This window comes from Eumetopias jubatus, unplaced genomic scaffold, assembly GCF_037043125.1.
Source record: "Eumetopias jubatus isolate StellerSeaLion01/CBP00866 unplaced genomic scaffold, mEumJub1_p1.0 scaffold_7, whole genome shotgun sequence".
Taxonomy (NCBI): Eukaryota; Metazoa; Chordata; class Mammalia; order Carnivora; family Otariidae; genus Eumetopias; species Eumetopias jubatus.
In genome coordinates this window covers 33,297,360-33,321,482 of record NW_028274813.1, presented here as the reverse complement: position 1 = coordinate 33,321,482, position 24,123 = coordinate 33,297,360, and the positions used below count along the sequence as shown (strand labels likewise).

Below are 24,123 nucleotides of genomic sequence, written 5' to 3'. Positions count from 1 at the left end.
TTTCCCACGGTGGCCCACCGGCCCCACGCGTTCCCATGTGTTCTCACCCTGGAATGCCGAGAGCGGATATTTCTGGGGTTCTTACAGAGCACCACACACCGTGCTCAGTGCTCAGTACTCCTCATGCCTTGTCTCACGCGTCCTCACCATCCTCTCAGGATGAGGACCCCATTTTCTGGATAAGAAGCCCAAGGCTCAGAGCTGTGCTGCAAACCCACATCCCTCATTTCCCAGCCCTCTGCCCCACCCTGGCTGATGTGCCCCTTCTTCCCCAAACCTCCCCCTCCCTTCCGGCTGCCTACCATGGCCTTTTCCTCCCCTTGGCATGGCTTTGAAGGGAAGCTGACTTTTTCTTCCAAGGCCATTTCAGTCTGGCTCTTCGGGACGCCCTCCCTGACCAGCTTCTCCCTTATGCAGCCCCTGACGGGGCCACCTTGCTTTATGCTAATTGTGTCTGAACCCTTAGCAGGGCATGGTGCCCTGAAAATACATCTAGTAGCTTCTCAAGAATTTGTTTTTAATTGACGACAAAGCAGTAACTCAACGGGGCCATTTTGGCTTGTATGACATCTACAAACCCCAAGTGACTCCCCCTTTCTGTCCACTCCTCTCCCTCCCCCCGCCATACCCTCTCACCCCTGCAGGAGTCATTGGAGAAGTCAGGCTACCTGCTAAAACTGGGGAGCCGGGTGAAGACGTGGAAGAGGCGCTGGTTTGTCCTGAGACAGGGACAGATTATGTACTACAAGTCCCCGGTGAGACCCTCCTCCCCCAGGACAGTAGTCAAAAGGACCCCAGCCCAAACTCAGAACTCTTCAGCAGGGGCTAGAAGAAGGGTCGGTGGGGCCCCCGGCCAGAGGGCAGAGGGCAGAGGTCTGGCAGGTGGGGAGAGGCAGCCTGGCTGGGCACCGGGGGCTTTGAGTCTCACATGGGACCATGAGGCTGGTCACTGGTTCTTGGAGTGAAATCAGGCACAGAGCAGTGAAAGGCAGTTCTAGATGAGTTGGCTTGGTGATTCCTTCTTACTTCAGAAGTTCATTTCTTTGAATTCCTGGTCCCGTAAAAGAATTGTTCCCAGGTTGCCCTCACATCATCTGGGTTGCTCTAACAGAGAGCCCACCACCTCCTCTACCTCCTTCCTGTACAGTTTGGAATTAGGGAGCCTTGGATGTTGAGATCTAGTTTGGCAGGACCTCCTTGGGGAACCAACATTCATGGTAGAAAGAAAGCAAAAAGGCCATGTGTCTGGATTCCGGGCCCGAATCACTCAATGAGTGGGCATGCTCTGGCTGATAAGTAAGGTGTGTGGGCACACTGGGAAGGGGAATGGTGATGTGTATGCCACTTATTTGCCACACTTGGTGTAAAGGATGGAGTAGAAAGAATTTAAAGGCTTTATAGCTCAGTAATAACATGGTGGCTTCTGATCCAATTTTAAAGGCTCGATCTATACTTTTTGAGGCCTGGGTCAGACGGACCCATGTCTCTAATCGTTGCTCCATTTAGCTAGAACCAGGATCCAGAACAAGTTACCCACCATACCATAGCCCAGGAAAGCTTGGGAATCACCTTCCCCTTTGCCTGTGGCCTGGAGTAAGATCTGAGGGAGAATGATGTGCTCTGGGAAGGCTCCTACCATGTTCCTCCCCATTCCTGTCTTTACAGAGTGATGTCATCCGGAAACCTCAGGGTCAAGTGGAACTGAATTCCCGTTGCCAAATTGTTCGAGGGGAAGGTGCACAGACATTCCAGGTGGGCGGGCTCCTAGCAGCCAGTGGTTTGGACAAAGAGGTGCTGGGTTTGGATAGGACTATGATGGAGCAAAGCTGGGGCAAAATGAGCATGTGTTAGAGACATGTGGACGTGACCCTAATTTGTGAGTACCCGGAGGGAAGAAGAGACTGAATGTGCGAGACAGAGTGAAGGTAGCAGAGACGGGGAGAAGAGAACAAGGGAAAGAAGGGAGGGGGTCCCAGGGTGGGGAGAGGGAAGGCCCGGTGGGTTCAGGGATCTGTGCCAACCTCGGAGCCCGGTCCCTGGCATGCCATCCTGCCGTCTCCCCGCCCCCGCCCCCAATCCCTCCTCCACAGCTTATCTCTGAGAAGAAAACCTATTACCTGACGGCGGACTCACCGGGCCTGCTAGAGGAGTGGATCCGAGTACTGCAGAGCCTGCTGAAGGTCCAGGCTGTGGGGCCTCCAGCCCCGCCGCGGGGTGGCACCAAACCCACTGTGAAGGGCTGGCTGACCAAGGTAGGAGAGGGGCTGGTGAGGAGGAACGCAGGCCTCCCGAGAGGCCGGGGAGCCAGGTGCCCGAGTGCGGCGCTCCTTACAGCCCGTCTGCAGGACTTGGCTCATGGGACTAGCGGGTGGGCCTCAAACACGGTCTGACCACTCAGGGTGTCAGTGAATGAACACAGAGATCAGGGTTGTGAGCACCACAGCTGTTGTCAGGACAGGAGGGAAAGGACCTATTTTGAGGTTATTAGGAGTTATTAGGAGTTGCTGCCCACGCCCACCTGCGCCCACCGTGCCTCAGTATGAATAGTGGGAAGCCGCGAGGTAGGCGAGGTAGGTGTGGCCACTCAAAGATGTCCAATGCCAGGCCATGCCAAACACCTAAAGGTGTTTGAGTTAGGACTCTTCTGGCTATAAGGAGCAGAGAAGTACTTGTTATCCTCAAGAAAATGGAAGTAAACAAGGAAGCACATGAACTAGGCCAGAACGCCATGAGGAAGCAAGGCCACTTGTGTGAGCCAGCTCGGTGCTCTTGGCTCTCTCTCTGCCTCCGTTTTCAGTCTGTGCTCGAGTCAGTCTCCTCCACCTTTTGTGCACCTGCTGTGCCCTCATGATTTACATTTGTCCGGGGGCTTTAGCCCCCCATGCATGGCCCTGCACCCCCTCCTCAGCATCCTTACAGCTATGTCCGTATTCCCTGGGACAGGACATCGATTGGCCTGGTTAATCTTTTAATGGCGTGTGGTGCAAGGATGGATGGGGTGTCACAGGGTACACACCACGGACTCTCCATGTGAAAGGGCCGGTCCTGTTAGTAGGGCATCTGGGTGGCATCTCCACTAAGGACCTGAGTTTGACCAGGGGTTCTGAGACCTGACTTCCTCTGGCTTCTCTTTGGCAGTCCTGGATTTACTTCTGGGATTACCTGGTTCTAATCACTTGGTCTTAATTTCTGTCTTATAGGTAAAACATGGCCATTCCAAGCTGGTCTGGTGTGCTCTTGTTGGGAGAACCTTCTACTACTATCGAAGTCATGAGGACAAGGTACTTCCTGGCTTCCTGACAGCACCCACACTCTACTTTCCCCAGACCACATTCCTGTGGCTCCATGTCCTTGATGGAAGGCCCCGGCTTTTCCACTGACCCCACCTCAGGCAACCACAACTGTACAGAGCTGGCTGGGTCCCTGTAGCCTGAATGGCCAGTGTGCATGGCCCACAGATTCTACCTGTGGGGTCTGTCTGTGCTTCTTCAGGCAAGCCTCAGCCAGGGAGCTGTAGTTAACCCCCTCATTCCATGACCCGACCACATCCATGATTCCCAGCCCAACAGGGCTTGAGGGTTCAGAGAGAGGAGACTGCCCTGCTCCCTGCTGGCTCTCCCATTCACGGAAGGCTCCTGCCCACAGCGACCCCTGGGCCATCTGCCTGTGCGGGACGCGCGCATAGAGGAAGTAGATCGATCCTGTGACTCAGACGAGGACTACGAGGCTGGAGGAAGCCGGCGGTTGCTCTCCTCCCACTGCACCCTGGCGATCCACCCCCCAGAGCACAGCCCCACCTACCTCCTCATTGGCACCAAGCACGAAAAGGTAAGCGAGGGGGCTGGGCCTCCACGGCCGAGCTCGGTCCTGTGATTCCCATCTTCCCTTCCTTCCTTCCCAACCTCCCCAAATTCAAGTTTCTTTCCTTCCTGGACATTTTGGCAACTAGCATTCCCTGATTGGGACTATTCCTTATAGTGAATTCCCTCCCAGGGACCAGTGTCTCTCCACTGGGACCATGAGATAGCGCCTCAAGCTTAGCAACTTGGGTTCATGTTGCGTGATCCCAAGTCTTTCCTCTTAGAGACTGGTGGCCTTGACTTGTGCCAACCAGACTAGCCTAGGCTAGTCTTTCCTCTTAGAGACTGGTGGCCTTGACTTGTGCCAACCAGACTAGCCTAGGCTCACCCTGGGCTTGGCCCCTTCAAGGAAACTTCTCTGGAGCCCTCGTCTCCATTTTTCCCACTCCAGTCTCGGCCGATGGCTTCCATCCCCTTCTAGGACACGTGGCTGTACCACCTCACAGTGGCTGCAGGGGGCAGCAGTGCTCGGGTTGGCACTACCTATGAGCAGCTCATTGGAAAACTCATGGACGGGGAGGGAGACCCAGGTAAGGCAAGGGTGGCCATCCCTGCGTGGGTTGGAGGGTGGTGGCTGGGTAATGGTTGGTCAAAAACCCAAAGAAAGCATTTCTGTACCCCGAAGCTGTTTTAAAACTGTCTAAGCCATAGAAAGAAGGACATTCCCATCCAAGCTCCAGAGCCCCTGTTTCTGGTGAAGATACTGAGGTGACCAGACTGTATCTGGGGGCATTGATTTGGGAACAGACTTTCCAGTGACCCAGGTCAACGTTTTACTTTGCTCACTGTGGGTTTGCCTGCTGGGCCAAGGGCTGAGGAAAGAAGGTAGCTGGTGCATAGTAAGAGTTTAACTCAAGAATGAAGCCTACATTGGGATTAGACCAACCCAAGCCTGGGGTGTTACGAGGTCTTTGTTTCGCTTCTGATCCTCAGGACCCTGAGGAACTAATGGCACACGCCATACACCACTTCCCTGCTCCTCCGAGACTTATTGACGTCAGGCTGGTGTGCGCTCTCCATCCAGCCCCGACCCTGCAGGGAGGGGCCGCCCCTGCACACACATGCTTGCACTCAGATACCCACAAGCACACGTACTCACCCCTGTTGCCTCCCTGCGAGCAAAGCAGTAGCCACCTTCCTGTGAGCCTCGCTTGTGAGCCCGCTAGAGGCAGGGGTACAGCTGCGTGCCCCACACTCTGTGGATATAAACCCAGCACGACTCGTGTGTCCGGACAGTCCGTCATTGTTTTCCTCACAGATCCACAGGGGGTGGGGGTGGGAGGCAAGTCCCCTCACCAGTAACTGCTTCCGCTCCCGGTGCTGTGCTTTGGGCAGACTCTCCTCTCTGGAGGCACCCCATGCTGTGTTACAGCAAAGACGGGCTGTACACCTCCCTCACCACCCTGCCCTCGGAGGCCCTGCAGACGGAGGCTCTCAAGCTCTTCAAGGTAAAACGGGAACAGAGCGCAGGCCCACCAACAGGTGCCCCCTCGCAGTGGGCCAGGCTCTCCCCGGAGCAATTTGCCCACCGTGGTGATGCCGGGGTGGAACCCGTGCAGGTAGGGGTAGCTCACAGAGGGATCTGAGTGGAAGGGAAAGAGTCCCCCCACCCCCGGGTCCTCGCCTCAGCCCGTTACGGCGGGGAGGCGTTCACGGCTTCCTGGGGAAGAGCCAGTGAGACTCCCCCTTGAGAAACTCCCCTCCTCCTGGAGTGAACAGCAGGAAAGGCCAGGTTTAGGTTGCTTCTGAACCTGAGAGAGTCTGACCTACTTTGTGTCCATCTGAATATTGTCTTTAAAAAAATGGATGTCTTGCTTATGTAATGGACACATTTAAAGAAGGCAGGATGCTATCCCAAAGTAGCGGGCACAAGACGCCGCGGGCAGTGGCAGTGCTCCCTCTTAGAAGGTGAACCGGAGCCTCCCTGGGGGGATGGCCCTGGGGGGACAGTGGCCCGGTCTGCCCACTGTCAACCAAGGATACTAACCGAGGGGCTGTGGGTCTGCCCGTACCCACCATCCTTGCCCGGCCAGTCCTGCCAGCTCTTCATCAACGTGCCTGTGGAAGCAGCCTCGGTGGACTACCACGTGTCTCTGGCCCAGACGGCCCTGCAGGTCTGCCTGGTTCACCCCGAGCTGCAGAGCGAGATCTACTGCCAGCTCATGAAGCAGACCAGCTGCCGCCCGCCTCAGAAGTGCTCCCTCATACAGGTGAGTAGCCCCGGGGCAAGCAGCCGACCAGAGCCATGGGCAGGGGCTGCGGGGGTGGGGGAGCAGGAAGGTGGACAGAGGGGGCTGGGCAGGCACCCTCTAAGCATGGTAGCCCGTGGGCTGCCTCCATACGGCTGTGCCTGGTCTGATCGTGTGATGGATGAAGCCTGACCAGGTTGGCCATCCTGGCGGCCACAGAGGGTTGGGGGGGAGCCCTGGTTTGGCGAGTGCTACAGGCTCCGTAGCTCAGGGCTGTGAGGGAGGTGCTGCAGAGCCGGCACCCGCCCCATGCTGCCTGTGCCCCCGCAGTGCTGGCAGCTCCTGGCTCTGTGCACCCCACTCTTCCTGCCTCAGCACCACTTCCTCTGGTACGTCAAACAGCAGCTCCAGCGCCACGCGGACCCCAGGTGCGTGAGCATCCTTTCCTGCTGCCCGTGCATGGGGAAGCGGGCCCGGGGGGCGGGGGGGGGACCGGGAGGGACCAGGCCGCCCTGTCCCTGAGGTTGGCACGGCAGTCACAGAGACTTGCTCGTCGCTGTGTACACGAGTGGGCGCGTGGAGGTCTGGCCGTGCCTGGGCGGCTCTGCACCCTAGTCCGTGTACGCATGCATGCCTTGTGGGTGTCCCCAGATCATTCCTACATTTTCATGGTTTGTGGCCCCGTTCTTCTGGCTTCTGGAGAAAATATCTGTGCGAGCTGCCTGCAACAGATAGACCCATAAAGACAGATGAACACCACAGACCAGAGCATTCGGGGCTTTTCTCACCGCCAGCCCCGCTGCAGATGGGGTCTTGGCTGGGTCAGGGTCAGTGGCCAAGAGGTCAGAGTAGCAGGGATGAGTGGATTCTCTGGGATCTTCTTTCTTCCCCCCGTCTCTTTAGAAATGAAATTGGCCAGTATGCCGCCTACTGCCAACGGGCCGTGGAGCGGACGCTGCAGACTGGGGAGCGGGAGGCCAGACCATCCCGCATGGAAGTGGTGTCCATTCTGCTGCGCAACCCCTTCCACCACTCCTCGCCCTTCAGCATCCCTGTGCATTTCGCCAATGGGACTTACCAGGTGAGGAGGCCGTGCTGGCTTCCCTGTCCTCGGTCCTCTCCTGTCCCTAGCCCAGAGAACACCTTCGGGCCAGGTGGGTGCTAAACCTCCTTAGGCTTGGCAGATTCTCAATAGGCAGAGCAGCAGAAGGGCGGGCCTGGGATTTGGAGGTAGGGGTGGGACTGTGAACTCGGTGTGGAGGGAGAAAGGAGCTTGAATTGCAAAAGTGCTTCACTGTTTGGCACGTGGGAAGGAGATCTTTCAAAGCCGCAGTGTGAACAGGGAAGCTGAGACATTGACCAAGAAAGTGGTGGGACCAAAGGCCTCCAAAAGCGTGGCGGCGAAGGGGCAGCAGAGCTGCTGACTCCAGCTTACAGCGGGCGGGCTTGTCCCTGAAGCATGCACCCTCTGCACGTGACTAGAGAAACCAGCTTCCTTCGGCTTTTGCATTTGCCCTTGCTCCTTGCAGCCAAGCCTTCCCACCTTCCAGACTCACAGCCCTCCACTAGCCCTAATAAGCTCCTCTCCAGAAGTTTTCTCTGGGACTAACCCCTCTCTCGTGTAGGTGGTCGGTTTTGATGGCTCCTCCACAGTTGATGAGTTCCTCCAGCATCTGAACCAAGAGACAGGCATGAGGAAGTCCTCCCACTCTGGCTTTGCCCTCTTCACAGACGATCCTTCCGGGAGAGACCTGGAACACTGCCTGCAGGGGAGCATCAAGGTGATGGCCTCCCCACTGAGTCAACTGAGCCCCTCCTGGGATACCTCCAGGCTTCAGGGTTTGGATGGTGGGGAAAGAGCCGCTCTAGCAGGTGCCTTCCTATTCCACAGACTGTTAGGTTGGGAGCCCAAGGTGCTCCCCTGGCCAGAATCTGTGTCATCCGAAAACCTACCTGTACAGGCAGAGAAAGGTTGTTTTTGCCCTTGTCTCTGGAGAGAATATCCCCATATCCCTCACCCCCGCCCTTGAGGGGCTGTGTGGTATCCAGGGGAAAAGCTGCTTCTCAGCTTGGTGTAGGAAGGACAGGGAGGCTCTTGCCCCTATACACACACAGAGGTAGACGGCCGTCCCCCTGGACTCGCTGATGTGTGCTGTGCACTGCACCTCATTCTTGCCCTGGGTGCCGGGGCCTCTGCCGTGCTTACAGGTTCAACCACATTTTAAGCAGGTAGATCTCTGTGGCACATCTACAAGCAAAAGGCCCTTGAAGGGGATTTAAGACCTATCTTGTCTTGTGGTCTGGGATTAGTGCCATGGGGGATGTTAAGTGTTTGTGGGAATGTGTTGTAGTGTTGATGAGTATGAGGGTTTTGGTTCCGTGTCTGTTCTTCTTATGGAAACAGGACAAAGCCTCCTCCAGTCCTTTACTGTTCCTGGAACCACTGTGCGCGTGTCCTCTTTGTAAATGTCTGGGTGTCTGTAAGGCTTGGTTACACAGTAGGCCTCCAGGTGTACTTGTTGAAGAGAATAGTGGTCAGTGGAAGGGAAATGGAGCTGGTAATAGGAGGCCACGGTTTTTGACGGAGGCCTTCCTAGCCGCCGGGGAGGCCCCCTCAGGTGTCAAGGCCAGTGGGGGGCAGCATCCCAGGCTTTCTGCTCATGCCATGCCCAGGGCTCTACCGCTCTGTCTGGGGGGTCGTTGTAAGACACCTCTGGTCCCAGGCGCATGAGGCCTGCACGGCAGCCTCCTGATGGAGGACAGTCACTCGACTCTGCCCTGCTGCTTTCCCTGGGTCCTGCCCCTGGTGGGACCTGTACCCCTCGTCAGGGCCTTTTCTGACTGTCCTCTCCTGCCTGTTTCAGATCTGTGATGCCATCTCCAAGTGGGAGCAAGCCCTGAAGGAGCTGCACTCTGGCAAGGCCGAGGGTGGCACACGTGTTGTGAAGCTGATGTACAAGAACAGGTCCCGAGCGCCGGCCAAGGGGGAGGGGGAGGGGGGCACTCATCACTCGTACCCTTGGGCCTGTGCCAGACAGACAGCGCGTCCACAGACGGTGCTGTGTTGTGGGCAGTAGGTGGTGGCCCAGTCTGGCTCTGGTGATCCTTGGTGAGACCCTGGGCAGCTCAGGCTCTCGGTCCCTGAACTGCATGTACACACACACACACCCCTGCTAGGAAAACGGACCACCCTTGTGGGGTGGCTGCACAGGTTCCGTTAGAAGAGTGAAATTTTGTATGAGCGCTAGATATTCAAGGCTCAAGAATAAATAGCTCCAGCAAATATAGAAGTAGATACCATGATTTTTTGTCCATTTGGATAAGAAAATCCCATCCCAGGTCTGTCTCCAGGCACATGATTTCCAGTATTCTCTTGGCATCTTGAACTCATCCTGTTCCCTGAGAAGCTGTGGCTCCGGAGCAGACCCCCTCAGCAGACCCAGCAGGGCAGTGGTGCGGTCAGGTGTACCCCGGGCCGTTGTTGCTATGAGCGCTCACGGCCCTGGGTCGGCCCTGGGTCGTGCTTAAATTTTTCTGGAGGCAACAGAAAATAGGCTCACAGATGGTATAAAAAGTGTAGTTTCTTTCTTTGGAAATCAAGATAAACAGTTGCCAAGATGACCTCATCCATTTGGGATCCCAGCTGAGTCTTGGCTGCTTCTCGCCATCTTCCCTGCAGGCTGTACTTTCGGAGTCAGGTCAGAGGGGAGACGGAGCGGGAGCGGCTGCTGCTGGCCTCCCAGACTAGCGGGGAGGTAGTGGCAGGGAGGTTTCCTGTCAACAAGGAGCTGGCTCTTGAGATGGCTGCCCTGATGGCCCAGGTAAGGTTCTGTTCAGGAACTGGGAAGATCAGGGCACCATCTTTGGCCTCACAGGGGGGCACGTAGCACACAGCCTGAAACAGGAGACCGCAGGCCCTGCGGTGCCCGAGGGGAGGGTGGCCTGGCTGTCTCTGGCTGTGGAGGGAAGCTGACTCCTCACCATCACAGCCCTTCACTGCAGGTAGAGATTACATGCAGAACTCTGGACGTGGAATCCAGAGCCCTGCCCTTGAGCACTGGCCACCTTCCCACCGTGAGATCTTGGCGAAGTCACTGCGGTGGTCTCTGCGTTAGTTTCCTTCTCTATATACCAAAAAAAAAAATGCCTCCCTGCCCTCCCCCACGGGGTTGTACTATGTACTTCAGTGTGCTACTGAAATGGTGTATATCCCGTAACAGACTTGGACTTCCACTCTCTCCCTATTACCTTTAGGAGGCTTTCTTGCCAGAGGTATCTGGGATGCCCTCGGGGTTCCCATGAGAGAGGAGGGTCTGAATGTACATGCTGGAGAGGAAGGGGAAATAATAGCTGACCTTTATAATAATAAACATTTGCTGAATACTCCATAGAGGGTCCTCTGCTAAGTATTTTATACGTATTATCCCAGTTAGTTCTTATCCCCACATGAGGAAATGGAAGCCCAGAGAATTTAAATAACTTGCTCAGGGTTACAAGGCCAGCAGATGGCAGAGCTGGGATCTGAGCCGGGTGTGTGATTCCAAAGGCCACATTTGGAACACTGCAATACTCTAGGATCTATAGCATCTTCAGTCCTGGATCTCATGTTTGGATTAGAAGCCAGAGATCCATAGTTTTCCCTTGCCTGCCACTAATGAACTGTGTGTTTGGATAAGGCACTTAACCCCCGCTGTAAAAGGAGAGTGGATGTAAATAATAATTGAGGACCATAAGGTGGTTTCTCTAGTGTCTGTGAAACTTGAGATGAAGGGTCTGTTCACAGGAAGTGTTTTCACATCCATCCACACCCCATCAATGAAGTGATGAAGTGATGGTTTATTTCACCTCTCCAGCAGCCCCAGCCCCACCCCACCCACCTCCGGATTCTTGACTGCTTCTTCCATGTGCTTGCAACCCAGGTAGAATATGGGGACTTAGAGAGGCCCAGCCCACTAGGCCCTGGGAGCACACCCCCTGCCAAGGTTCAGCATCACCTCCAGCAGGTCCTGGACAGGTTCTACCCGAGGCGCTACAGACATGGGGCACCCCCTGAACAGCTGAGGTAGGCTGCAAGGTCTTGGAGGGAGTTGCTGTGGGGAGGCAGGGGCTGTAGGGTGGGAGATGGCCTCAGAGCTGCAATGAAAACCTGTTGGCATCTCACTGGCCCATTTCTCTCCATCCATCCAAACCAGGCACCTGGTAGATCTGCTGACCACAAAGTGGGCAGCCCTGCAAGGCTGCTCCCCTCCTGAGTGCATCCGCATCTACCTGACAGTGGCCCGGAAATGGCCTTTCTTTGGTGCTAAGCTCTTTGCTGCTCAGGTAAGTGCTGATGGTTTCCGGGGGAAGGAGTGATTACCACACCCTCAGGAACGTGCCCTAAATTTCTCCTCAAGCTACTACTCTCCACATCTGTTCCTGTTTGAGCCAGTCCAGGCTGCAGGGCCTGCCTGCACGCTAGCAACCACCAGAGGGTGCTATTTCTCCACCCATTTCTGGCCTCCACTTTCCATGGTCCAGAGCAGAGTTATGATCACTGCTTTTGGGCCAGGATGATTTCTGGATGACCTTCATCTTTTTTTTTTTTTTTTAAGGTTTTCAGTTATTTATCTGTCAGAGAGAGAGTGCGTGCACAAGCAGGGGGAGCAGCAGGCAGAGGGAGAAGCAGGCTCCCTACAGAGCAAGGAGCCCGATACAGGACTCAATAGGATCCCTGGGATCATGACCTGACCTGAAGGCAGGCAGAAGCTTAACCGAATGAGCCACCCAGGTGTCCTTTAATCTTTCCTTTTTGACTTCTCAGTGCTACCCCTAAAGAAAAAATATAGGACCAACTAATTTACACACAAGGGTTCAAACTTGACATGACAACCACCTCAAGAATACTTTCATTTTTAAAAAAGTGTAAAAGAACAATATATACCCTAAACAAATCTCTACTGACTTAGCATGGCCACAGGGGCCTCTTAACTACTCAGGCAACAGTTAATTTCACCTGCATGAAGCCCAGGTGGCCAGCAGTAATTTCAGCTGGAACTTTTCTTGGCCAGGTGTCTGGTGTGCATAACTTTATTCATAATCAGAGTATCATGTCCTCAAAGCTGGATCATGATCCTATTCACTGATGGTATAGACAGTGGACATTCACTCATTCATTCAGGAAAGAATTGCCGAGCTACTAGGTCTCAGGCACTGTTTGAGATTGCAAGAGATGAGCTAATCAGATACCATCCTGGCCTTAGTGGAGCTTCCCGTGTAGTAGGGGAGATACATGTTAATCAGATAATCATATCTATTCTTTAAATAACACATGTAAGTTATTTTACAAGCTATCATAAGTGCTTAAGAAAGGAGAAGTATTGGAGTGTTATAAAGGCATATACCAGGGTACCCTGGGACCCTCTCAGTCTGGGAGGTTGGGAAAAGCTTCTGAAAATGAGGACATGTCCATCCCCCTCCCCGGTCTTTTGGGTAGGAGAGCTAGGAAATCTGGATTGCCCTATTGCAGGTGTGGCAGTGAAAATTAGTCATACCAGGAATTGTTTACCAAATAGCCACTTTCCTCACTAGTAGAGCCTAAAGCCCAAAGGATTGCATTCTTGCTTTCCTGTTTCTTTCTCAGCCCGTAGGAAATTGGCTGAACCAAGATGCACTTCAGCGGGGAGAGCCTGTGGGTTTTATGCTGTCCGTTTGTGAGCACTAGAACGCAGCCCGTTCTCTGTGCCCATGACCAAGCAGCTGGGGCTGGCCTTGTTCTGCAGCAGAGCTTCCTAACCAGTGTACTGTGGGTCCCCTCCCCTCTCGAGGTGGTAATTAGGTGGCCAGAGCCCCAAAGCCAGATGTCTTCTGTTTACTTCAGCATGCTGTACAAATACCATCTTTCATGTTTTCCAATACAAGACAAAGGTTGGAAATCACTGCCTAGCAGATTCCTGGATGTGCCTTCTTCCTCCGAAAGCTCTTATGGTGGAACATCCCTAGCTGTGGATATGTCTGATGGGATTTTCCTGTTTCCCCAGCCTGCACAGATATCTTCCAAGGAGAGCACTCTGGTGTGGATTGCTGTGAATGAGGATGGTGTCAGCATCCTGGACCACAACACTATGGTACGAAAGAATAAGGGCTGGCTCTCTGACCCTTCCTTCTCCTGAACAGTGCCTTTTCTTCTCCTCTGTAGACTCAAATGCCTGAGCTAAGTGACCATGGTTTCCCTACCCACCCCACCCAAGCCTTGCTGTCCTCTACTCTAGACACAGCTTATCGACATTTAAGATGTAGATCTCTACATTAGGACCACTTCCAGGTTCTCCCTTTCTGGTTAAGGCTTCCCGTGCCTGGCAGAGACAGTGGGTGCTGGTTCGGCTCAGGAGGCAGCTGGGAAGTCTCCCCAGAACTGACTGGCTTCTTCTTGCAGCAAGTGCACATCACTTACCCCTACTCTTCAGTAATGACCTTTGGCGGCTGCCGGGATGACTTCATGCTTGTGATTAGATCCATTCCAGACCAGAGCTCTGCGAAAGGCCACATTGAGAAGTTGCTCTTCCGGATGGCTGCTCCCAAGGTGGGTCTGACAGCTGCTAAACCATGTTACTTGGATCTCTCTGGTCTGAGGAGGGCTTGAAGTGAAGGGAGGAAGCTGGGTTATGACTGGACTTGAGAAGAGCCCTGCCCCAGGTAGAACTTTGGTCTTGTCTATAATCAGTCCTCCAAAGGGTTCAGGTCAGGTTGTAGCTCAGTAGCCGCTGCCGAGCTGGCGGGTGAGGGGCCGGCTGGGAGGGCACACGCTCTGGTCCAGGTGCTCCCGTGGTGCTATCAGCCCCTGCAGCCCGGGGCCGCACAGGCTGGAGGTGGATGCCCACTTGCTCCCCACTTGCTCCCCACTTGCTCCTCTTGCAGCCGACCCAGGGGCCAGGGTGGCCAGCTTCCTCCTCCGCGCACTCTCTTCTCCTGCCTTCTGCCAGCACCGTCCCCAAGCGGGACAGTTTGCATGTGCTCCCCCTTCCTTAAGGTCTTAAAGTCCATCCCAGAGACCTCTTCTGCTTTAAGGCCCTGTATCCTGGCTCAGTGCAGGAGATGCGAACTAGCAGAAACAACAAAGACTCCAAAACCCAAGTTCTGATTTAGTTCCTGACTCCCTTCTGAGAGTAAGTGGAAACCCTGCTGTTTCAATCCTAAAATTGAGAGTTTCCCCGACCTCCTCCTTTTAATACCACCCCTGCCAAAGGAGAGGATATAGACACTTCCTCCAGGGAGGCCTGCTTCCCTGGCTTGGAGAGGAGCAGAGCAGAATATCGCCTCTCCTATTCTCAGGAGGGTACTCTGTGTCAGTGGCCCTTCGGACCAGCAGGCACCCATTTCCCTGGGCCCCTGAACCTTACAGAAATGATCCCGACATTTTCTCCCAGGTATTTTTACGAGGTAAGAAACCGAAGCCCAGGAAGTTTATGCACCCAGTGTAGCAGCTAGTATGTGAGAAAGCCAGGATTCAAACCAAGGCCAGTTCAATTCCTTTGTTTCTGTTGTCTCAAGATTGCAGAGGTTACGTTCATCATGGCCAGCTACATGAACCACTGCTCTGCAGCTGTGAAGCCCCCCACCAACCCACCTGCTGCCCACCAGCTATGGGAACTGGACGGACAGCAGTTCTTTGCTTCTGTTCCCTGTGCTGCCAGAGGGCCAACGTTGCTGTGAATGTTTCTCCTACCCCTTCCCCGCCCCCGGCTCCGAACCTGGTGCCTCTGGGATCAGAGATCTGTATCCTGGGGTATGATCTACTGTGATGGGCCTGACAGCCCTCCCCCAACCCCACCCTGTTTGCTCTATGAAATGCATTTCAGTGTCCATGAAACTTTTACTCTCTAGGTGCCTTATGTTTCAGGGCCCAACTTTTAAAAATCCAGACCGAGTAGAGAAACCACTTTTTTTCACCAGAATACTGAGCTCTGGATGCTGCCCGATTCTAGACACAGACTGGAATGGTCCACTGTTACTGGTTACTGAGGGCATCGGTGCTGTAAATCAAGGCTTTCTGCACTGATACTCTCAGGGAAGGCTAGTATCTTTTATATTGTACATGGTCCTTATGTGGGGATTTATACTTGAAGTTTTCCCAACATCCCTGAACAAGATAGGAATAAAATTTCCAATTCACCTGAACTGTGACAAAAGCCTGGAACTCCCTAAAACTGGACTTCCGTTCCCGGATGGGAAAGGTATTGACAGGGCTGGAGAAAAAGGAGTAAGACTCACCTTTTCCCTTCCCCACTGCAAATGAGTAGGCATTTGCAGTGCCCCTCTGGGGCAGCAGCTCCTGTCCTTACAGGACAAGGAAAAGGCACTATCCCTGCTGAGGTTGAAGCTGTTCTCCCTCACACTGGACTGTCAGCCCAACTGGGTACAAGCAAGGGCAGGGGGTAAGTCCAACATGACCTCATTTTAATGACTATAGACAGGGCTCAGTGAAGGCTGTGCTTCCTACTGTAGAATGGGTGGTCGTCACTTGTTTCCTTGTTCTTTGAAAGACCAAGCAAATGCACTCGTTTCTGCTGCTTTGTGAGGCCACGAAAGATGAGTCAGAAACAGAATCCAGTCTTGCTCCTCAAGACTTCTGGCGAACTTCCGCTGGGAATTAGTCCAAAGGCAAAAGGCACATAGGCTAAGAGCATCCTGGTGATACAAATATCCCCCCATCCCCAACTAAGACCTTATGTTGAGTGTGGAGATGATCTTTGTCTCCACCCTCCCCTAACAGAAAAACAGACGAAAGAGTTCATTATACTCTGATTTTCCAGCATTGGAGAAACTGAGTTTTATTTCATAGCTCTAAGGCAGTCTGAGCATTTGTCAATAACATGCTGAAAACTGTATGGGTTTAGCAGTAGCATTTAAGAACCAAGCCTTTGACTTCAACAAAGTGTGTGTGTGTTGCACACCGCAAAAACTTCAAGGCTGGAACTAGTTTATCTGAACACCTCAGCTGCTGTAGGCTTCCCCTCTCTCACCCTTTAAACTGACAAGCATGATAAAAAAAAGCAGCACATGAGAGTGTCTTTTTTAAATGAACTTGACTTTGCAAGGCTGGAAATTTTACAGCCATCTCCCATTTCTGCTGCTGCCTTTCCCCCAGAATTTGGGAACTAGCTGAGACATTTCTACCTCGAACAAGTCAAACATCACATGTACCACAGGCTCTGAATAACCCCTACTGGGCTGGTGTAAAAGGCAGGAATTACAGCTCTAGTTTGTAATACCCTTAGTGTCTCTGAAGCCCATGAGGATAATATTTTCTACCTGGGAGTTAAAAAAAAAAAAAATTAGGATCCCAAGGAAAAAGCAAGCAAGGATGGAGCTGTGTTCACACTGAATTTATGGGTCAAGCTATTTCCCCCACCCTATCTCCTTCCCAGCCCTTCAGGAATCCTCCCATAGTTTATTAATTTTACACAGAAGAAACTGCCTTATAATCAAAGGCTTCTACAGTTTGTGTGTTTATCCTTCTTTAACATGTCTGGAAACCAAAGTTGAATTTCTGTCCAGCCTTTCGTGTCGCCCCTCTTGGCAAAAGATGTTTTTGAAACCATAGACAATGCTGAGTTAACAGTAGAGTATTAATGTGCTTGACATCCATGGCTGAAATGCCATGTTCGTGCTGTCAATAAAAAGCAGCTGTCTGTGAACCAGGAAATTACTGTGTATGTTTTGGAAGGAGATCGGTTTATTAAGACAGTCATCATAAATTAACCCTGTACAGAACACAGGAGCTAGGTGGACAGAGACTAGTCTTTTGTAGGACACTTCTTCCTACTCACCAGAACCTGAAGGGCTTGACTTTTATACAGGGGTACTGCATAGTTGGAAATTATGTTTCTTAAGAGATCTGATGTCAGTTTCCCATTGCCTTGCACCACAAATCTCTACAAAGTGTAAACCTGAATGTGCTTAGGAATTTCACAAAGTGCTCTTTGTCAACGTTACTTTTGACATATCGCTTAAGGTCTCCCCTCAATTGATAAAGTAGGCAAAACCTTACAAGGGGATCACTAAAATAGACATAAATACTTTGCTCAACGTCACACAATGAGTTAGGTTCCCAGTCACCTGCTCTATGGCTCTGAGATCCACTGCATCCATACTGGTTCCTAGGACTGTGTCCACCTGATGGTTTAGAATACAGAAAATAAACCAGCCACTATGGCTTAGGAGTCATCTCCCATGGAAGACAATACTGGCCTTCTGAAATGCTGGGACTCATGGACTTGCTGATGTGGCTTTCTGGTGTGCCAGGATCTCCTGGCAGCTCCTGTACACTTCAATCAAGCAGTCCAGGCGGGGCTTGGCACTCTGAATTCCAAAGGGAAGAAATGCAGAGTCAAGATGAACATAAGAGAGAGCTCAGCAGTGCTGCATCCATGTGCAACCTCAATCTCTCCCCGCAGCAGGGGGTCTAAATGGCTCAGGTGTGAGCTCAGAGAGGCAGAAGTTCAGGCCACACAGCACCTTACTGGCTAAGAAAGCAAGAGGAATAACACAAGACAGACCCTCTTGGAAATGTCACAAGCTGTGAAATAGTCTGCAAGGACAAGAAGGGCAATTTAATATGTAAATATCGAAAAGTATTTTGTACAATGAAATGTGATACAACCAAAATTAAAAGAAAAGTCACAGAATGGGAAAAATATATGTGGGAAGCATATTTAATAAAAGTTCATTATCCAAAATATGTAAGTTGTTACAAATGCATAAGCAATATCTAGATTCTACTTGACTAACAGAGGAGATGGATAGTTTAAAACAAAGGAAACACAGATAGGTAATTCAAGGAAACATGGAAAATCTCTTTGTCATTTAAGGAGCAATTTAGTAACTTTAAATTCCTTTACCTAGGGGCGCCTGGGTGGCTCAGTTGGTTAAGCGACTGCCTTCGGCTCGGGTCATGATCCTGGAGTCCGGGGATCGAGTCCCGCATCAGGCTCCCTGCTCGGCGGGGAGTCTGCTTCTCCCTCTGACCCCCTTCCCTCTCGTGCTTTCTATCTCTCATTCTCTCTCTCTCTCAAATAAATAAATAAAATCTTTAAAAAAAAAAAATTCCTTTACCTACATACTAAAGGAAACAACTAAACCTGCTGTTTTAGCCAAGACTGTAGAAAAACAAGTACAAATTCCAAAAAGTATGGTAAAGTTGTCCAATCTCTGGAGCCAAATCTCAAACTGTAAAAATCTATGAAATTGTTCATCAACATTAATAAAATAATTTTGAACGGTAATGCAAAAGAGTTTTAGCTTAGCAGCCTTATTGTGAGAAAAGGAAGGGCAGTAAGGCACAGTTAACTATATAAACACTTTATATACTTATAATCCTGTTTGTGTAAGTATTTTTTGTAAGAGCAAGACAAAAAAGTAACCTGGAGATGATTTCAAAAGCTAGCAGTAGAGTGGCTAAATAAACGATACTCAACACGATAATACAACTATTTAAAAGGATAAGTATAATGGACTCTGTAGATGCATGAAAATATGTATATTAGATTTAAAAAGCAAGGCATAAATTGGGTATAACAGTATGTGTAGATCAATGACATCAATGTAAAATCTTATACTGGCAGACTAACAAAGTAGATGAATGGTGATTTATAAGCAGAAATTGCTATTTTTTTCTCTAAAGTTTGGATAAATTTGTAGTATTTCTGAAAGCCTGTATTTGCTTCAGAAAGAAACTTCTGAAATCACTAATTCTCACTAAAAATAGCTGTCAGGTGTCCTCAAATAATCTTGACAAGAAGAGTTTACATTCCTACTGAACATTAGTAGCAGGAGAAATGCAGAGAACGGGGAAAGGTAACAGATTTTTTTTGGAGAAAAAACTTTAGACAACTGTTCTGTGCTCACCTGGAAGACAGGTACTACTTGGGATATCCCATGTGGTTCCATTGGATCCTTCAATAAAATGCAAAGGTAGTAAATCACCTTCTGCTGTAAGAAAATAAACCAAATAGAGCCCTAAGTGAAACTTTTGTTTTCTTTTTCTTCAAGGGAAGGCTAAAAACTTTTTTATAAATGGTTATCTCTTAGTAGAACACTTGATTGCTTTTGAAGTGAGGGAAAAGTATATTCTCATTCTTTAAATGAAAAACAATGAAACGTCAGCAGCAACAACAAGAAGATGATTTTGAAGCTGGGCTAAAAAATAAAGTCAAAATGCTAACTTACGATCTATGAAAGCCTGCTAAATCTCTATAAAAATAAAGGAATGTATCTTTCCAATATAAGTTTCACTTTAATGGTTTATGGACATGCCATCCAAAAAGGAAACACTACAATACTGGAACAGAATCTTCAAGTTTAATTCTGTAACATCAAGGTATTAAGACTCAGTTTAGATCCAGGGAAAGGCATGGGCTATCTCCTCCAGAGAAACCTGTAATACTTACTACTTAACTACTTACCATGTAAATAGCCTCATTGATGACCACATCCTTCACCTTGCCCATCTCGATGAAGGTAGTGCTTTCTTTGCCTGAGGCATAGGATGAAGTCATCTGGATGCCAAGGGAGTCAATGATTAACAGAGTCTCCTGATCAATCTTGACAAAATGGAGGTAACCAAGCAGGCCTAAGAGGGTGATGAAGATGGCAGCAGAGAGTATCATGCTGTTCTGAAGAGAGAGCCAGACACAGGCGGTAAGGTCACCAAATGGTCCTCCGCACAGATCTCTGCTATTTAACTGGTCCACTCTAGGCAGCGTGGAAAAAAGCCTGTGTTCTACTGTGAGTTGAAAAGATGGAAGGAACATGCATGGAGGAAGGGGAAATCACTTTTATTTCAACTCTGTAATGCTATGAAAGCATATGATGAAATACAACCAGACAACAAACAGGTAGGTGTGGGAGGAGAACCTCCATCACCAAAATAGTATCTACCATCACACCACTCTCAGAGGTTTTTCTTCCAAAACTGAAACTTAAGGACGCGGATCTTTTCCTCTCATGCTCCATCAGCAGAATATACACTGCAAAATCAGACAGCAAAATAATAAAATGCTTAGCACAGTGTAGCAGATAGTACTCAACAGCTACTCCTCCTTCCTAATAGAACTTGGAATCATGATTGGTTTAGAAATGAACACATAACTCTGGCCAATGGGATGTGAGGGGAAGTCTGCTGAAGGGGCCTCTGAAAAATGGAAGTCATCTTAAAAAGAGATCTAAGGAAGAAAAGGTCCCTTCCTCTTGGGGTTTGATGCCTGGAACTACTATGGAACTACGCTACTCTGCCAGACCATGCAGAATGCCAGGCCAAGGACGAGTACACGAGGTGGAGGTGCAGTAACATGAAAAGAATCAAAAGGCCCTGAAGAGCCTCTTATGTCCTCAAGACCTACCTCCTGACTCCTTTTGTTAAATAATAAAGATCATATCATTTGGAGCTCTTTTAGTTCTTTTGGGTTGTGACTAACTGATGTGTTAAGGCTGAGTAGCTGAAATGACTAACTTACATGTTAAGGGCTCAAAAGGTATTTATTCCTTTGATTCTAAGACACATTTACAATCTTTTAACATTTCTGAAGTTGGATGTGTTTTTCTATGGATGTATTTTCTTTTTATGTGCCATTATTATTTTTTTTTTTGCCCCAAAAAGCTATTATTTAGAAGGATAGAAAAATCACTGATGACCTAGAAACAAAACAGATTCAGTAATTTATGAATGTCATTCCTTGATGGCAGGAAGTATCTATTCTTTATTACTGACAAGATGCCCTCTTTGACCTAACTCTAATCACACTCTTCTAAACCATCATCCGTGGTGTCCATCCTTGTTGGGCCTGCATTGCCCAGCAAGCTGTACCAAGAATCTTGCTAAGTCAGTTTAGAGAGAACCCTTGGCATCTGATCACCTTGGCCTGCCTTTATCAAGAATTATGTCAAGTTAGCCAGAATCCCCCTTTACCCCTGATGTTTCCTTTTAGTCATTTTTCATCCACTGACCGCCCCCCCGCACCCCCCTCCCCCGTGCTCTTTGGCTATAAATTCCCACTTGTCCTTGCTGTATTCAGAATTGGGCCCAATTCTGCACTGAGATCACTCTTTTCTCCTACTGCAATAGTTTCTGAATAAAATCTGTTTTTACTGCTTTAACTACTGACCGCCCCTGGTGTTCTTTGAAAATACTTTTCTACTTCGTTCTACCTAACACAACAGTAAGTGTTGGATCAAGAGTCTGTATGGGCCTGTGATCTATTTTTATCTGGTCCACCCTGAGCTAACAATGGTTTTTACACTTAAAAGAGTTGTTTAAAAAAGAAAGAAAAAGGAACAGGACTATGAGACAGAGACCTGTAAAGCCTAAAATATGTACTATTTGGACTTTTAAAGATAAAGTTTGCTGACCTCTGTGCTAGGTAATTACTTGTTGATTAATGAATGGAGAATGGAAAAATCTATGTGCTCAGTCTCTGATGATCCAGAAATATCTACTTTGAGTTAATTAAATGCCTAGTATCTAGTACAGTGTCTGGTTCATAGTCTGAACTGAATAAGCATTATGGAAGAATAAAGAGAAATAAAATTCAGTCCTGGCCCTTACAGATGTGTAAGAGGCAAAATTAATACATATAAAGTATTTTTGGAGAATACTATGAAACTAACTGTAAGTGCCTAAGAAAGGATTAAAAAAGAGCAAGAAAGAGACATCAAAGCACACAGGATATCCCATGAAGACTTCCAAGGAAGAAGGATTTCACTGGTACAGAAGAGGTGGTGGTTACTGACGGATATACTTAGTTGAGAAAAGGAAGGGGGAAAAGCATTCCAGATTGGAATAAATATGGCAATAACCTGCAATTTTAATAGAACTGTGAATTCAAAAACCAGAAGGAAAGAAGGGATAAAGAACAGTAAAAGTGAGGGGATTTCATTCATATCAGCTTTTTAATAAGGTAATCCCTGCCCAAAACTTCATTACCACCTGCATTCCTCATACTTCATTTTTCTGTCTGAAATTCTAACAATTCAATATTCATTGGGGCTGAAATTAAGCCACATGTTTTTATGAATTCCTTCATTTCTTCTCACTCCTGAGAGTCATTACTCTAACAAAATAGTTTTGAACACAAAGACATGAAACTTTGGTACACAGAGCCCTCACACACGTTGCAGTGGAGTTTAAGGAAGATAAGGTTACTGAGTCGTGGACGCTTGATGGAGGTAAGTGGGACATGCCAGGACGAGACAGTACAAAAAGGAGCTGGCATAAAAACAAACTTCTATTTAAAAATTTTGCCTAAGCAAACCCTCCCCTAAGAGGAGAGAGTATAGTGGAAAAGAAAGGGTTTCAGAGTCAGACAGCCCTGGGTTGGAAGCCCAAGTATGCCGTTTACTAGCTTTGTGACTTTGGGTAAGTTATTACTCTTTCTAAGCCTTAGTTTTCTTCTAAGGTTAAAGTAAGGCACTTGGGGCATTTAATTAGGATCTGTTCCCTCCCCCTCACAGGGCCACATGGCCAGAACGCAGGCTAGTATTAAACTCAACTACATTATAAATTAAATGTTTTTAGGGGGAAGGAGGAGGACTGTCCTGGCAACTTAACCATTTCAACTGACTTTTGAACAAACTTTTAGACAGTTTGGTACAAATTATGGCAGTCTTAATTCTGCATGTATCTACACCAAATTTCCATGCTTTGATGGTAAAAACGCCAATGAATGCGTTAAATGAAAACAAGATCCAAATTATAGAAATAAATAGCCCTAGCTCTGGTCGGATCACTCCTGGAATAATAATATTCAATTTAGAGCACTATATATGAAACTAAACTCATCCTGAAAAGGACAATTAGGATGACTCCTTTTATTTGAGGGCTGTCACAAAGCTACTGCACGTGACCCTCACAATACTGTGACGCTGGCATGGCAGAGAGCACTTCCATCTTAGACGTGTGAAAACCGAGGCTCAGAAAATAGGAATGAGCCTGGAAAGTGAGCACAGAAACAACTTATCTCCAAAACTTCCCAATTCTTTAGAAAGTACTTGAGGTTGGGGAAAGGGGGGGGGCGATTGCCTTGAAAAACATTAGGAAGAACTATCAAGCTCTTGCTGTGGAGGCAAAGGCCGTTTCTGTAAGACTACAGAAGGTACTGTCAGCAGTGATTCCTCTGAGGAGTGGAAGTGGTGGATGAGGACGATCCACTTACTAGTTCTCTGAACTCTTGGGGCTGAATTACTGTGAGCGTGTACTACGTGGAGCACAGGCAAGTTAAAGCCTTAGGCTGTTGTTACAGGGCTAAATGTACGCTGGGTGGAACCGCAGAGCACCACCCACGAGAGGGATAAAGTACAGGTGTAAAAACTTCACAGCTGTCCAGCGGCGGAACCAGCTAGTTCCCGCCCTCCGACTCAACAACAGGAGGTCCGGGCTCGACCCTCTGACTCCAAAGACCCTTCCAAACCCCAGCCCCCGACTCGGATCGCGGGAAGGGGCCGACTGGCCATTACCTCGCAGAGGGTGAAGAGTCCGTAGGCCGCTAGCCACACGGTGCAGGTGACAGCGGTGAGCGAGCGCAACGAAAGCCGAGGGCAGCTGAGGCAGAACTCCCGGCAGGACGGGGAGTAGTAGCGGCGCTGCAGGGCCAGGCGGCCACCGCAAATATCCGAGAAGCTCCGCTCGTCCTCCATGGCCGGGTCGCCTTCTCCCCGCCGGGCCGCGCCGCTCTAGTCCGCCCGCCAGCGTCCTCTCGCCGGCTCTGGACCCACTTCCGGGGAGCGGCGTCGGCCTCACCTCACCTCGCCCCGCCCCGCCCCACGCTCCGCGCAGCCGCAGTTCCGCGTCGAGAGTTGTGGCTCGGGTCGCCGGGCTTGTTTTCCGCTCCCTGGCTCGTCCGGGTTTCTGCCATCGTCCGACTACTCCAGAGCCTCGCAGGGGGCTAACTCAGCCGGCCGATTAAAACCGCTGTTAACGCGCTTTCGCTCGGCAAACCGGTTTCTATTTCTAAGCCAGAGTACGCCCCGAGGAGACAGTCCACAGGTATACGCTCATTCCATTCATTCATTCATTCATTCATTCATTCATTCATTCCTGGGCC

The 24,123-nt window shown here is 49.9% G+C and overlaps 2 protein-coding genes across 8 annotated transcripts in view; one reads left to right on the top strand and one right to left on the bottom strand.

Annotated features, from left to right (window-relative positions):
- The window catches only part of PLEKHH1 (pleckstrin homology, MyTH4 and FERM domain containing H1), a 49,153-nt gene extending 32,164 nt beyond the window's left edge, over positions 1-16,989 (top strand). The window contains exons 12-29 of the mRNA XM_028121429.2: positions 645-755; positions 1,666-1,752; positions 2,091-2,252; positions 3,201-3,281; positions 3,646-3,828; positions 4,282-4,390; positions 5,196-5,308; positions 5,894-6,070; positions 6,380-6,477; positions 6,953-7,130; positions 7,675-7,830; positions 8,914-9,014; positions 9,729-9,870; positions 10,969-11,111; positions 11,242-11,371; positions 13,069-13,155; positions 13,464-13,610; positions 14,579-16,989. Coding sequence (XP_027977230.1) covers positions 645-755; positions 1,666-1,752; positions 2,091-2,252; positions 3,201-3,281; positions 3,646-3,828; positions 4,282-4,390; positions 5,196-5,308; positions 5,894-6,070; positions 6,380-6,477; positions 6,953-7,130; positions 7,675-7,830; positions 8,914-9,014; positions 9,729-9,870; positions 10,969-11,111; positions 11,242-11,371; positions 13,069-13,155; positions 13,464-13,610; positions 14,579-14,740 — 2,367 coding nt within the window. The 3' untranslated portion in view covers positions 14,741-16,989. The remainder of the gene's footprint in view (positions 1-644; positions 756-1,665; positions 1,753-2,090; positions 2,253-3,200; positions 3,282-3,645; positions 3,829-4,281; positions 4,391-5,195; positions 5,309-5,893; positions 6,071-6,379; positions 6,478-6,952; positions 7,131-7,674; positions 7,831-8,913; positions 9,015-9,728; positions 9,871-10,968; positions 11,112-11,241; positions 11,372-13,068; positions 13,156-13,463; positions 13,611-14,578) is intronic.
- Positions 6,634-23,780, bottom strand: PIGH (phosphatidylinositol glycan anchor biosynthesis class H). Of its 7 annotated transcripts, none has more exons than XM_028121114.2 (4): positions 23,537-23,780; positions 19,492-19,701; positions 18,935-19,018; positions 6,634-6,771 (listed from the first exon to the last, which is right to left on the bottom strand). In XM_028121114.2, the coding sequence occupies exons 1-4, from the start codon at positions 23,714-23,716 to the stop codon at positions 6,661-6,663; spliced, it is 585 nt and encodes a 194-aa protein (XP_027976915.1). In that variant the 5' UTR covers positions 23,717-23,780; the 3' UTR covers positions 6,634-6,660. The 7 variants fall into 7 exon arrangements, with proteins under 7 accessions (XP_027976915.1, XP_027977000.1, XP_027977069.1 ...); XM_028121199.2 differs by lacking the exon at positions 6,634-6,771 and adding an exon at positions 15,830-17,389; XM_028121268.2 differs by lacking the exon at positions 6,634-6,771 and adding an exon at positions 15,830-17,389 and having other exon boundaries at positions 18,935-19,015.
- Between the last annotated feature and the right edge of the window lie 343 nt (positions 23,781-24,123).

What these genes read in the sequence shown, in the direction of transcription:
- PIGH (XM_028120912.2), bottom strand. Translation starts at nt 23,716, where the DNA reads ATGGAGGACGAGCGGAGCTTCTCGGATATTTGCGGTGGCCGCCTGGCC. An exon ending in GACTCTTCACCCTCTGCGAG is followed by an intron (nt 19,702 to 23,536) that starts GTAATGGCCAGT and finishes CTCTCTCTTCAG; the next exon opens with AACAGCATGATACTCTCTGC. An exon ending in TCAATGAGGCTATTTACATG is followed by an intron (nt 19,019 to 19,491) that starts GTAAGTAGTTAA and finishes ATTTTCTTACAG; the next exon opens with CAGAAGGTGATTTACTACCT.